Here is a 13,955-nt window from a genome sequence, read left to right on the forward strand (position 1 = left end):
AGCTAGAGAAGGAGCAGCGGGGCCCGATCATTTGTGGTGCCCAAAGAGCCAGAAACAGCAACAACAGCTGCCCGGCCACCCAGTGTCTCCGGCTGGAGGGGACCATCCCTGCCACCCTGCCACCTTGTCACCTTGTCACCCTGTGACCCTGCCACCCTGCCAGCTGAGACGCAGCACCCATCCCAAAGGGTCAGGATGAGGCCGGCGGAGGATGCTGAGCTCCCACAGAGCCAGGCAGGAGGAGCGCAGGGCTCCCGGCTGTGTCCCCCCCCCCCACCAGGGCACCTGTCCCTCGCTGAAGCCAAACACTTGCTCAGCCCTGACCCCACAACCCATTAACTTTTCCCGTCCCAGCCGCTGGTGGCTCGGGGCCTTGCCTTTTCCTTCGGTATTTTTAGGCATGCTGAGGCGGGTGGGAGGGCTGGGGCACGGCTGGGAACAAAAGGGACTGTGAAAGCGGATCCCAGATCTGCGGGCTCTGCCCAGACGCTGCCCGTGTTCCCCAGAGGGCGTGAATGCCGCCGCTGATCCCTGGCACTCGCCCCTCCGATCCGCTCCAGCAGCAATCGTCTGGCCTGGATGAGGCTTCAGCTGAGGCTGAGATGGATTTCAGGGCGGGTTTTTGGGGTCTGTGTGAACCAAAAGGCAAGGGAAAGAGCGGAGAGGGGCAGAGCTGGGTGAGGAGCAGCCCAGGGCATGCAGGCACGGCGGGGACAAGCGGGATCAATCACGGCATGGGCGCTCCCTCCCCTGCCAACTTGAGCTGAATCCATCGGCCAGCCGAGCCCAATTACCTTAATTTGTGGCATTAAGGAAAAATCCATAAGCATCAGGGAAGTGATGCGCAGTGGTTTAACGGGACCGGTCGCCTGCGGAGCCTCCAGCGCCTCTTGGGTGCTGCCCATCCCTGTCTCTGCAACCCTTCTGGGGCATCCCTGGTCAGCCCCAGAGCCATGGAGAGTCCCCAAAATATATTTGGGGTGTGTGGGGGAAGCACATTTTGTGCCTGCCCAGCCTGAAAGAGGCCAGACCCCATCGGGACAGATGGGGGACATGCTGCTGGGGGTCCAGAGGGTGGCGGGGGGCTTTGAAGGGACACTGCAGGCACAGGGGCTGAGCACAGCACAGAAACCCTGGCTGGGGACGGGGTGCAGATGGCTGGGCACGCTTCTGCCGTGATTTGTAAGACGGTGCATCTGCTCCGCTGCTCACTTCTCGCTGCCAGACGTCGTCCTGTGCTGCACGGGCCACATCCTGCCCCGCCAGCGGGGAGCAGGGTCCTGCCTGGGGAAGGAGCCAGCTCCAGGCACCTCTGTTCCTTCCCCTGCTGTGGGTATTGGGGGACTTACCAGGAAAAACGGAGTCCTTTAAATATATGTGTATATACATTTATACATATAGCGCTCTGTTGTGAACAAAAGAGCTACGGGAAAGTGGTTGCAGCCTGTGAATGGGTGTCGGGGAATAATGCACCTATCTGTGCCATGGCAAAATCAAGCATCGTCCCTGCTTATCTGCAAAGGAGCCTGTGTTTTACATGAAAAAGCCTTGCTAATTAATAGGACAGCCCCTCTTGAGCTCGATAAAAAATGGAGTCAAAAGGATTTGATTAACCCCCTGCTCCTCGCACGGCGCGAGCTCTGCCTGAGCGAGACGCGTGCCTGCGCCCCGGCCAAGTCCTGCCCGCGGCCGATAACGGGGAGCCCCCGGTCCTGGGGACCCCAGACACCGGGGGAGCCGATTTAGGGGTGCCCAGAGGGTGAGGGCACCCCGAAGCCAGCCCGTGCCCCGCCGTCGCGGTTCCCTTGTGGATATCTTTTGCTCCAACCACTATTTTGTTCCTGCAATCGGATAGATTTGACTAACCTAATACATATGTATACACACCGGTACATTCCCATTCAAACCAATGTAAATTACCTCTGACCAATACATTTTCCTGGGAAATCAATGCATTTTAACACTGGATAATATTTATGAAATTGAATTTTTCATTGAAGCTAATGCAATTCTCTTCTATTTTATGCATTTTTATTAAACTAATGCATTTTAAATTAAACTGTTGTATATTAACTACAATGGCTGTTGGTACTTACAGTAAAATAATATATGCTTGCCGAAATCAATACATATTCCAAACCTAGGATTTTCCAGTTAACAAGGCTATATCAAATATAACAAATGCTTGTAGCTACTTAATTTGATGCCTATATACACCGCCCGGTATATTTGTTTATTGGTAATGATTATTTTTAAAGGGAGAAAGCTTATTAAAGGTAGAAAGATGGATTTTTGTGCAGCTCAGTGCTTCAGCATGAGGCTGTTGGTGGTGGCCACCGCTTGCCTGGTGCTGGCCACCAAAGGGGACAGGGAGGGTGGCCTGTGTGTCCTGGTGCTGGCTGGTGACAGAGCCCAGCTGCTGTGCCACTGAGCGTCCCCATGCCCTTGGCTACCCCCCCGTGTCCTTTGGAGCAGGGCCAAGCAGCCAGAGGTGACGGGGCCAAGGGCGGACGCCGCTGCTGGGCCTCCCTGGGGACTCGCCCCGCTCCGAGCGCAGGATGAGGCCCCAGGAGGAGGCAGCCGTCCCGGCCCCCCGAGCCGTGGCACCGGCAGGGGAAAGCCATAAATAGCAGCACTACACGCCGCGCGCACGCCGAATGGCGCCATGGTCGAGATAATTTCGGGCGAAGCAATAAAAGAGGAAAATTAATTAAAGAGCATGTGCTAATTGTAGCGGGGATGCGCCTGGAAATAAGGAGCCTTGGCAGAAAGGCGGCCGGCCCCGCTGCGGCAGAGGGGTCCGGGCACACTCTCCCCGGTGGCACCGGGGGCTGAGGCCGGGCACAGCTCGGTGCATGCCACGCGGTGTCCCCCCCAGTGTCCCTGGGTGCTCCCCGGTGTCCCCCCCATGTCCCCTTCCCCGTGCCCCCCCATGTCCCCAGCGGTGTCACACCCTCACCCCTTCTCTAGGTCTCTTCTCAGCCCCGCGCTGTGCAGCCGTGTCCCCCCCGTTGTCCCCTGTGTCCCCCCGTGTGTCCCCCCTGTGTCCGTGTCCCCCACCCGTGTCCCGGTCCCTGCCCGCGCTGCGGGGCGCGGTGGCCGCCAGGTGTCGCCGGTGTAACGGGAGCGGGGCGGGCGCTGCCCGGGGCCGGGGGCTGCAGGGGGAGGGCGGGGAGGGGACGGGGAGAGGGCAGGGACGGGGGAGGGAGGGAGAGGGACGGGGAGAGGGAGAGGAGGAGAGGGGCAGGGAGAGGGGCAGGGGCGGGGGGAGGAAGGGAGAGGGGCAGGGAGAGAGGAAGAGGAGGAGAGGGGATGGGAGAGGGATGGGGGAGGAAGGGAGAGGAGCGGGGATGGGGGGAGGAGGGGAGAGGGGCAGGGGGAGGAGGAGAGGGGCAGGGAGAGGGTGAGGAGGAAGGGAGAGGGGCAGGGACGGGTGGAGGAAGGGAGAGGGTAGGGAGAGGATGAGGAGGAGAAGGGCAGGGAGAGGGGCAGGGAGAGGGACAGGGACGGGGGGGAGGAAGGGAGAGGGGCAGGGAGAGGATGAGGAGGAGGGGGTAAGAAGAGGGGCAGGGAGGGGCTGAGGAGGGGTGTAGGGAAGAAAGGGGGTGGGAAGGAGAGGGGCAGGCTGCGGGGAGAGGGCAGCTGGCTACGAAGCGGAGGGAATCACCTCCAGCAGCGGGCCGCCACGCCGTCAAACAACAGCTTAAATCAGTTGATGTGACCCTGGTGGCACTGGTGGCCCTGGTTTGGCTCGGTGCGGGTCCCCGCGTCCCCCTGCCCACCCTGGGGACGAAGCACCCACCGCAGGGGGAGGCTGGCGTGTGACACACGCTGCCCTCGTCGCCTGATGGGGCTGGATCACTGCACAAAGACTTATCGGGGGGATCACAAATGACAGGAAGGCGAGAATAAATTAACGCCTGAAATGGGAGCGTGCTGAAATCCAACATTTTCTTTTTTTCTTTTTTTTTTTTTTATTTTTAAGTATGCAGAAAATCTCCTGCCATATTTTAATTAAAAGCCTTTCAGAAGAGGAGGCGAGGGGCTGCCATTTACATCGGGCTATTGTCAGGCGCACAAAGCGAGCCGTTCTGGAGACAAACTGATTTATTAACCTGCGCCCCGCGGCGCTGCCCGGGCCGGGGGGGCCAGGCGAGGCAGGGGGTGGCAGGGCCGCGTCCCCTCACTGTCCCCGGGGTGCCCGAGGTGGCTGGGGACACGCTGCTGGCCTCGGGGCACAGCCCCTCTCCTCTTCCTCGCGGCTCCCAGCGAGTTATGAATGATTTGGCCGAACAGAAACATTCCTCCGAAGCCCACAATTGAGTTTGCTCGCCGAAGACGCCGCACTGGTTTTTACTCCTGATTGATGAGTGGGCTCCTCTGTGCCCTTGGCAGGAGAGCGGTGGGCACAGATCAGCTCTGTGGGTACAGGGGAGGGTCTCCTCGCCCAGCACCCATCTCTGCCGGTGTCCAGCAGTGGATAACCAAAGCCTGTGAGCAGACCGAGCCATCCCCGGCCACCTTCACGGAGAGGATGCCACGAGGCATTGGTAAAGCAGGAGCCAGCTCTCACCCCAGCAAGAGAGTTTGGGGTCCCCCCAGGGTCCACGGAGCCACCCTGCAAACAACCAAACCCCGGTGCACAGCCCTGAGGGAGGGATGGAGAGGAAAACTGGGCCTCGACCTGTGTGCACCCAAAAAGGGGTCGTGAGGGGCACCCTGCGCTGGGCCCTGAGCGCCTCCATTCGTTGTGGTGTTGGTGTCAGCGGGGTCATGGTTTCAGCGCGGAGTTTGCCCTCCTGGCCAGGGGCTCGCTGGTCCCCTCGTGGCCCGGCACCAGGGGCTGGTGGCAGCCCCTTCCAGGCAGCCCCGGTGAGGGGCCGGCGGTGCTCGTGGGCACCGCCAGGCTCTCCTTAACGCCAACTGCCTCGGCTCCTGCAAATCGTTTTTATTTTTTTGAACTTGGATTTTCTCTTCACTCGTTCTTCTGCCCCGGGCGTTTTGCGATCGTGGGATTGCAGGCGGCTCTGAGCTTCTCCGAGCACGAAGGAGGAGAAGGACGAGACCATTTCCTCGCCGCTTACGCTGCAGGATGGTGCCAAGGTCACGTTGGGCGTCTGTCTTCTCCTCTTGGACACCGCTCCTGGCTCAGGGGGACACAGGGGAGCGAGAAAAAAGGGAGTGGGCCTGACTTGTGCCTGCAGGGCAGGGCACGGGCTGCGGGCTGGCCCTATGGCACCTCCTGAGCTGTTGTTGGTGCTCGGGCTCTCGCTGCCAGCTCCTCAGCAGGAATTTATTGAAAGGCCCCGCTTGCCTGGCCAGCGATGGAGCATCCCCTCCGCTCCCCAAAGCTCAGCCACCAGCGCCGTGACCCCCAGCACCCCCCGGCCCCGCTTCACCCCACGGCGCCCGGTTCCCCCTTGGGCGTGCGGGAAACAGACATGAAACCGGTGTGAGCCATGTGAAGCTCCTCGTGGGTTTGGTGGGAGCAGAGCAGGATTTATACACAAATTTTCCACCCGCTCCAGCACCAAAACCTCACGCCGCCCACGGGCAGCAGCCGGGGGGGGGGGGGGGGGGGGCGCCTTGAGGGCGGGCGGGGATTTTCTCCCCCCCCCCCCAGGGGCCAGCTCGGGACCGACACCGCCAAACTTTCCTCCGGGGCCCTGCGGCTTCCCCGGGGGGCAGCAGCGGGGCCTCGCCCCCCCTTGCCCCGTGAGGAGCGGGGCCGGGCCGGGCCGAGGCGATGTCAGCGGCCGCAGCCGGTGCAGGCGGGCTCGGGGCCCCGGCGCTGTGCCCCAAGATGGCCGCCGAGGTGGGAGCGCGGTGCCGGTGCCGGCCGCGGTTTGATGTCCGCCGGCTCCAGGTTGGTGGCGGCGGCGGCGGCGGCCCCCGAGCGCCTCAGCCCCGGCGTGCGGCGGCGGGAAGGGGGGGGTTGAGGGGAGGGGGGGGGGGGGGGGGGGGCGGCCTCCCCCAGCCCTCCCCCGCTGCTCTGCCGTCCCCTCCCTCCGCCCGCCCTTCCCCATCGATAGGTATCAGGAATTGATCCCCGCCGTCTCCGCCGCCGTCTCCGTCTCCGCTCTTTGTTCGGTGCCGCCGGGAGCACGGAGCAGCAGCAGCAGCAGCGGGCGGCATGGAGCCGCCCGGCCCCCGCCCCGCCGCCAAGGTGACAGCCGGCACCGGGGGAGGTGGGGGGGGGGGGGGGGGGGACGGGGACGGCCCCGCGCCCCGCCCCGGCGGGACGGCGGCGGCCCCGGGGCGGGCGGCAAGTTGGGCGGGCGGCGGCTGAACTTCGGGGAGAGACGGGGAGAGAACGGGGGGGGGGCGGGCGGACACCGGCGGGGAGCCCCCCCACCCCCCCCCCCCCCCGGCCGCCCCGCCGCCAAGTTTCGCCCCCCCCCCCCCCCCGGCCCGGCCCGGCCCGGCCCGGCCGGGCTGAGTCGCAGGTGCCCGGTGGAGCGGCCCGCGGCCCCCGCTCCGGGGGGGGGGGGGAGCTCAGTTCGCGATCGTAGCACCGGGGAGAGAGGAGGAGGAGGAGGAGGAAGAGGAGGAGGAGGAGGAGACGTGCCCGGGGCCGGCCGGAGCCCCCCCTGCGCTCCTGTTGTTATTCGGGGCTGGAGGAGGCAGCTTGCAGAGTTGCCGGCGCCGGTGTGGTCGGGGCGGGGGGGGGGGGGGGGGGTTTACCGGGACCGGTGTCAGGCTCCGAGGTGCCGGGTAGGGATGCGACTGCCGGCGAGGCGGACTCGGGATGGACGCGGCTGTCTGGGCGCCGCCGGAGAGCTCCTTTGTGGTTCCGTGCAGGTCACGGATGCTGTATCCAGCCGTAGTGCCGGCGGGCTGTGAAATTAACGGTAAGTCCTTTGTTAACGGGCGGGAGGGCTGGGTGACCGCGGAGGGACGCGGGGATGCTTGCAGCCGGCCACCTCGGTGGGGCACCTCGGTGGCGGGGAGCCCGGCAGTTAACACAATAGCGCTGCGAACGTGCCACCGAAGGGGACGAAACCGAACCTGGATCCGCTGCGAGAGCCGAAATGCTCCTTTACGCGGTTATTGAAAGGGTTTTGTCCCCGTAGGATGTCACGGAGTTTAAAAACGCAGCACGCTTCACGGGGGGGGGGGGGGGGGGGTGGTAAAGAAATCTAAATGCGATTTACGGGGGCTCCGGTGCCGTATCAACAGTGCCAGCATTTAATGCGTTTTGGCTTTTAAGCAGCTTACGGGCTGCGTCTGTGATAGCCGACCCTAAAAGTAATGCAGGTAGCACGGAGAGCCGGCTCGCCGCGACTGCTCGCGTATGGCATTGTGGTGGGAAAGGGATTAGGGCTGTAAGAGCTCCGGCTACAAAAGCATTCCTCGGTACATCACGCCGATGAGTTTTTCCCCGGGTGGGTGCAGACCCTGGAATTCAAGGCAAATATTGGCAGCCACTTTTCCATGGGGTCGACGGAGCGGGGCGGGCGGCGGGGGCAACTTTGCGTGGCGGGGAGCTGGGGAGGTGGCCGCTGAGCGGGGACGGCAGCGGTGCTGGCGGGGGACCTGTGTCCAGGCAGCGGTGCTGCCGCCTCCCCGGGCTCCCGGTGGGAAAGGTGACCTTGTGCCAGCTCGGCCTGATGCCCTCTATTTAAAAGGAAAAAAAAAAAGAAGGGAAACAATCCATTTATTCTTCTGCGAGCTTTTCTTTTTTTTTTTTTTTTTCCTTTCTCCTTTTTTCTTTCTCTTTAATGTGTGTGTCTAAGCAGCTCTGCTGGCCTAGGGCTTGCTGGGAATGGCAGAGTTTGAGCAGCCCTGATGAATGGTGGGCATATGTAAAACATGTAGATAATGTGCTCCTCGGTAGCACTTTGATCGAAACGGCATCGAGCCTTTTTACAGCAAATAGTCTCGGAAATGAGAAGAGATAAAATTCTATCAAAGATAATACCAGACATATTTCACTGGGTTATGAGATTGTTTTATTGTGTACATTGCTAATGCAGTATTTTTTTACAGCTTTCTTGTGTGTAATAGTCATAACGGGCTTCATACCTTGTGTTTTTTTCCCGTGCTTTAATTTGCTCTTGTTTTATTATGTTCGGTTTAGCGCTGTACAGATTACACGCGCCGCATTCCGGATGCTGCTTTAATCTAACCCACTCCATGTTAAAACAGCAAAAAAAAAAAGGGAAGAGTTGTGAGCTGCTGATTTGGGATAATAAATACAACGGCAAGTGAGGGGAGAGAGACCTATTATAGCCATCTTTTATAAATGTCTCCACATCTCATTATGCAGATTAGCTCTGGCTACATGGCTCCGGCGTTGGCTTCGTCAAAGAAAATGCTGCTCGCTTTATTCCCTGCAATGCACCCGCTCGCTGCGTGCCTGCGCCGCGCGGAGGAGCAGACTTGGCGGGGACTTGGGCAGAAACTTCGGCGCTGCCCCTGCCGGATCGCGGCGCGCCGGCAGCCTCGTGCGCGCTGCGGTGGCTGGCGTCTTCTCCAAGTTTAGAGGGAGGAAAGAAAAAAAAAAAATGTGGATGTGATTAAAATATTATAACCTTATGATATTCTGAAGTGCATAAATTTTACATATCAGCTACAGAGGGAGTTTAGACATCCATTAAATGATATGACAGCTTGACTTATCTAAATGTGCTATCATTTAACAATGTGTCAAAATTCTTCTTTATATAGATGACAGCAGTAAATAAGCTATCAGTCCTCTTGGCTGAAGCTTAATTCCCAAAGCTTGGACTGATAAACTTGGCGGCGCTGCTTTGGGCTCTGAGCAGGGGAGCTTCACCTCCTCACGCCCCCGGGCCTGCGTGGTTTTGGGGCTATAAAGGAGAGAGCTGTGGGATCTCCCGGGTTCCTCCAGCATCTCCAGAGCCCTGCCCGCAGCCTCAGGCTCTCCGTGCTGCTGAACCAGCTTCTGTTGTGCTCATAGCCCATCGGAGGCCCAGGTCAAAATTCACCTGGGGTATGGCACATTGGTGCTGGTGGGTCTAGCCCAGCAATGGGCACCAGTTCCTCGTGGCATGGAGGTAAATCTGTGCTCACCCCACTTGGCAGAGGTGTCCTCTGCAGCGAGAAGCGGGCGATGAAGGGTGGGCAGGTGCCGGGGGTCACCGTGCCCAAGGGGTGAGGGGGGAGCCAGGGCATGGAGAGCCCGGGGACGGTGCTGGAGGCCAGGGAAGCCCCCGCTGTGGCTCTTCCCCACCACGCTGTGGTTGCGGTGGGTCTGTCGGGTGCTCAGCTGTGTTGTCAAGGGATGCTAAGCTCCTCGGTGGGAAAGGGGACGATGCTTCCCATCCCTCGTAAGCGTCGGCGTTCCTTCCCACGCGGAGATCTCAGGGTTTTGCGGGGTGGGTGAATCCTGTGCCCGTGCGGGGCTGGCTCGGGGCGCTGCTGGGTGGTTGACACATTTGGGGCATCCTGGTGGCTCCAGCTTCTCCCCGTGCACCAGGCAGGTGGGACGTGGGCTGGAGAATGACGGTGTTTGGAAAATTAATGCAAATTTAGCAGCAGTGGAAATAACGAAGCCTGGTTCTCTGCAGGCGTCTGTCTTGTGTCTGGGTTCCCTGGTGCCCGATAGCCGTGCGCTCCCCTGGAAACCTTCCCGGTGCCCAGGGCAGTGGTAGCGGTGCTCTCCCGTGGGGGTTCTCTGCTGTCTCTGCTGTGCCCTGCAGCTCATCTTTTGGCAGGGACACTGTTGGCATTTCTCTCTTTCACCCAGAAGCCCTGTTTCCTTGTAGCTCAAGGTGTACAGCAGCCACTGTCCCTATGGTGTGGCACCGTGGACATCCAGCCGGGCATCACAGCCACCCGTGGGCAGCTGATGCTCCTGCCTGCCCCTCTGAAGCCTTGGTGGCCTCACACCACTCCTGGCCCCACTTGCCGCTGGCCCTCGGCCTCGCCACGGGCAGAAAATCAGAGCCCGGAGTTCCTGAGGTGTAACGTGTTTTTTTTTTTTTTTTTTTTTTTTTACCTTGTGGCTGAATAATTGAGACGCTGCCAGACGAGAAGAGAACTGCGGAAAATGAGAGTTTATCTTTAGCTCTGCGGCTCTCACTTTAGAAACCGGTGACCCCAATTCCAGCCCGAAGAGTGACTTCTTCCCTAATTAATAAATCCATTAATTAATTGTGTGCGTGCCACAGCCCATTAGAGATATGTGCGCTGGCCTCCTGATCCAGTTTAGTGGATTGTCTCCGTGGCCTTGGGGGGGGGGTGGAGATTGTGACCACGAGGCGAATAGGGGACATGGATTAAAATATAATTTGTTCCCGTGGGATTGCAGAGAAGGGTCGCAGCCCTACTGGTCACCCGGACTGGTGGCCGTGGGGCTGGACTGGGAGCACTGGGCCCCCGGCCGGGGCGAGCGGCGCGGGCTGGAGGGGCTCTCAGAGCCTGGCGCGTCGCGGCAGGGCGGTTGCGTGCAGGTGGAGCTGAATGCTAAAACGTTTGGCGATCCGAATTATTATTTATGACCAGATTAAGCAAACAGCACACTCCCAGCCTGCGAGTCCTTTAGGAGGTACTTGCTTAACTAGATAACCTCAGCGGAGCATGGAGAACTAGCTATTCATCTCCCTCCATATGTTGGCACAGTAGCGGCTCCCTCCAGTTAATTTTTCTTGCTGTCTGCAGAGACTCCACATAAAAATGCAGGCATAATTGTGTGCTCCGGTCCCCGAGCTGCTGTTTTCTCCGCTGAACGTCAAGTTACCGGTTGGCAAACGAAACGCCGTCTCTGAATGCACAAGTCCTGGCTTGGCTCGGCGGTGAGATTGTGGCTCTGGGGCTGGCGTGCCCCTCAGTTTTCCCCTCCTGCTGGTTTTGCCACCCGGGGGAGAGCAGAGGGTGTGGGATCCTGGGGGCAGCCCCATATCCCGTGGGCATCGTGCAGTTATGTTGCTGTAAGGCCAAGTCCCCGGTCCTGAATTTCAGGGAATTTCCCTGGGAATTGCCGCTCCAACTCGACAAAGGGAAGCTGGGGGCTGAAGCATCCCGGGGCTAAGCCTCACTCTGAGCTAAATTAATTTAGGGTTCAAATGCGGCGTTCCTCAAGGTGCAGAGCGATCAGCGGCACGGCTGATGGCCGGGAAGGCTCCCTCCGGGATGGTAACAGGCACGTCGAGGGCATCCATTTCCCCAGAAAGGCTCCGGGAAGTTTCTCAGAACATTTTGTACCATCCTGCTCCTATTATAGGAAGATGTAATTCCCCAACTTGGGAGATAATAAGCAGGTATTGACTTCTGCTGGGGTCATTATCAAGATTTATTCAGTCAATATGGCTTCTCCGGTCAATAAATCTTGAGGTTGATAAAGGAGGAATATATACTTGCAGACTTTATTAAAAAGTTTTCCCCTTCCGTAACACTTTCTGGTGCGTGTTGCGTTAGCATCCATGATGGAGAGTTTTCTAATTACCTGGTTTTGTGGCTCATGCTTTCCTGCAGTTTTCGGCACGTCTTGCAGCGGCAGCAAAACCTGGGTGGGAGGAACAAACCCTGCCAGCATCAGCACCGTGCTCCATCACTGCCTTGTGCCTTTGTGCCTCAGTTTCCCCACTGACAGGCATGGAGGATTCCTGCAAGCCAGGGTTTTGGGGTGAGAAGCCCCAGGAGGGTGTATGCAGCCGGGCAGGAGGCTGTGCAGGCGCGGTGGAAATGGGGAATTTCTTCTCAGTCGAGCTTCCCGGTCCCACGCACGCAGACGCTGGCGCATATGCACATACCGAGGCCTTGTTCCAGAGTGGTTTCAGTGCTTTTTAATATGGCCTTGCTGTGTAATTATTTTTTTGACTAGTTTGGTGTAACATTTAATGATTTCCCCAAAGCTGCAACAGGACCCCGGAGCATTGATTTAGCTGCAGTTTAAGTGACTTGCTGCTAATGCGCGGCTGTTTTAATATTAATTGCTCGGTGCGTGCGTGCTAGCTAGTTCTTCTGCAACACGGATTTCTAAAAAAGTAAATAACCAATTTGAACCCCGTGTAAATATTACTCTAGTGGGAACTGCGCCGTGCGTCAGCCGCTCTGAGCATGCTACGGTTGCCTTTGGTAACGCTCCTGCAGTTTTACACTGAAGTCAGGACCTCGGGCTCCCTTTGTTTTCCTCCGTCAGGATAACATCATAAAGTATTACCTGGTGCTGGCAGCAGGTCTCGTAATGTGCAGCGTAAGCACGGCCGCTCGTCTTCGTGGGATCTGGGGAGCCACCCGGCTGCTGCGTTATTGCTGAGGACATTCGGTCTTTATTCATCGTCGTGGTCTTTATTAACGGTCTTTATTAATAATCGTGCCCCTCTGGTGGGGCAGACAGCGTTCAGCCACGGCTCCCGGAGCATTTTGCAAACATTGCTTCATCGCCAGAGCTGGGTAATGATTACCCCGCTCTTCCCCCATCTTCTCAGCAAGGGATGGAGGGACACGGGTTGGAGGAGCAGCGTTGCCAAAATCCCCCCGTGAGACACGTTGGCTTTCCCCACCATGCCTTTGGGGCCGGGGCTGGGAGCGATGCTCCTGGGGACCACCTGCCCTGCAGCCCCGCGAGCCTCCTGCCTCGTTGTCCCCGGAACTTTGGGTTTGCCAAAACACCATTTTTTGGCCCCAAAAGCAGCAATTGGTGCGGCCGTCCGGGGGACACGGCTTTGCCCATGCAGTTCCCCGCCGCGTGAGCACGGCGCGCGCCGTGGAGGCAGCAGAGCCGGGGCCGCCGCGCCGCTCCTTCAAATAAAAGCAGCTAATTAACATTATTCTTTAATTATTGCCTTTATCAACAAGGGGTCTGGTTTATACCAGCAGGGTAGTCGCTTTGCCTTCCACTACCCAAGTGAATGCTTCAGTTCCTGTTGCTTTTGAAATGAATTTGATGTCATCTGCCCATTGTCACTTAATGGGGACACTTGGGTAATGATTGCGCGCTCCAGCCCTGTTAGCAGCACTGCGAGCGTGTAATTTAGCCCCTTAGGCAGCAGTACTTTTGAAATCTCTGGATAGTTTTGAACTCTCTGTTCTTAATTAAATATGCAATTTTTCACGGTAACCAGGTTAATTCTTTTGTGTTGTGTTGTAATACTGTTAGGAATTTTTCATAGTTCTTATTAAACATTATTCAGGCATTGTGAATTCCATAATTAAAAAAAATGAAAAGAACAAAGCTTGATTCACTTCTTTCTTTTCCCTGGTTAATTTATCAAATGAATTTTGCAAATTTTTCTTTTCGTCCCCAGACAGTGTGCCAAGTGTTTTAAAGGGGAAGGATTTAATTGCTCTGTAGGGATTGGTTGGTTATGAAGGATTTGGCTGTTTGATTAGTAAACCCTACTGGGAATGGTTTAATGCTCCATGATCTTAAAAATTGTCTGATTGTTAGGCTCTCCAAGGATGTTTTCTCTTTTCGTTATGTACGGCAACAGCTTCGCACAAGTGTGATTATTAGGTAGCGAGGAGGGAGCCGAGGGGCCGATCCCGCCTGCCCTGGCAGCAGCGATCGCGGGCGAGCCTTCCTCCCCGGCGGCGATGATGATGGAGCTGAGGACCCGTGGTTTTTCGCACACATCGCTGCAGTGCCCGCGCTGGAGGGCGGCTGTGAAGCCGAGCAGAAGCCCCCGGCCACATCCTGCCCTGCACATTCCCCCAGGCCCTGCTTCCCGACAAGATGCGGAATATCAGGGGGGGGTCTCATCGGGGACCCCCCAGCCACGTTTCAATGGAGGTACCCCATAGCCAGGGGCTGCAGAGCTGCAGAATCACATTTGGAGCATCCCTCGGAGAGATGCAATGCTTGGTGATGTCAAGCCAGAAGGCTTTAACCAGGAAGGCTTTAAAAAAAAAAACACACAAAACAGCACGAAAATGCTTGTGTTTTTGCTGGCAGCGCTGGTACCCACTTGCTGCTGCTGCTTTCTGGGTTGGTTTTAGAGCGCTGCTGGACTTGCATGGGAAAAAAAAGTCAATACCTGGTGTTTCTC

The 13,955-nt window shown here is 58.2% G+C and overlaps 1 protein-coding gene and 1 long non-coding RNA gene across 3 annotated transcripts in view; both read left to right on the forward strand.

Annotated features, from left to right (window-relative positions):
• Window positions 1–5,442: 5,442 nt before the first annotated feature.
• CUX2 (cut like homeobox 2) overlaps window positions 5,443–13,955 on the forward strand; it is a 57,994-nt gene continuing 49,481 nt past the window's right edge. For both annotated transcript variants that reach the window (XM_040577127.1, XM_040577126.1), the window contains exon 1: window positions 5,443–5,866. Coding sequence is in view for 1 of the 2 variants with exons in the window: in XM_040577126.1 (XP_040433060.1) it covers window positions 5,747–5,866 (120 nt within the window). In the remaining variant the exon portion in view is untranslated. The remainder of the gene's footprint in view (window positions 5,867–13,955) is intronic.
• Window positions 6,685–8,719, forward strand: LOC121079611. Its single transcript, XR_005825106.1, has 2 exons — window positions 6,685–6,851; window positions 8,270–8,719. It is a non-coding gene; the product is annotated as an uncharacterized LOC121079611 (long non-coding RNA).

This window comes from Cygnus olor, chromosome 17 (genome assembly GCF_009769625.2).
Source record: "Cygnus olor isolate bCygOlo1 chromosome 17, bCygOlo1.pri.v2, whole genome shotgun sequence".
In the NCBI taxonomy this organism is placed as follows: Eukaryota; Metazoa; Chordata; class Aves; order Anseriformes; family Anatidae; genus Cygnus; species Cygnus olor.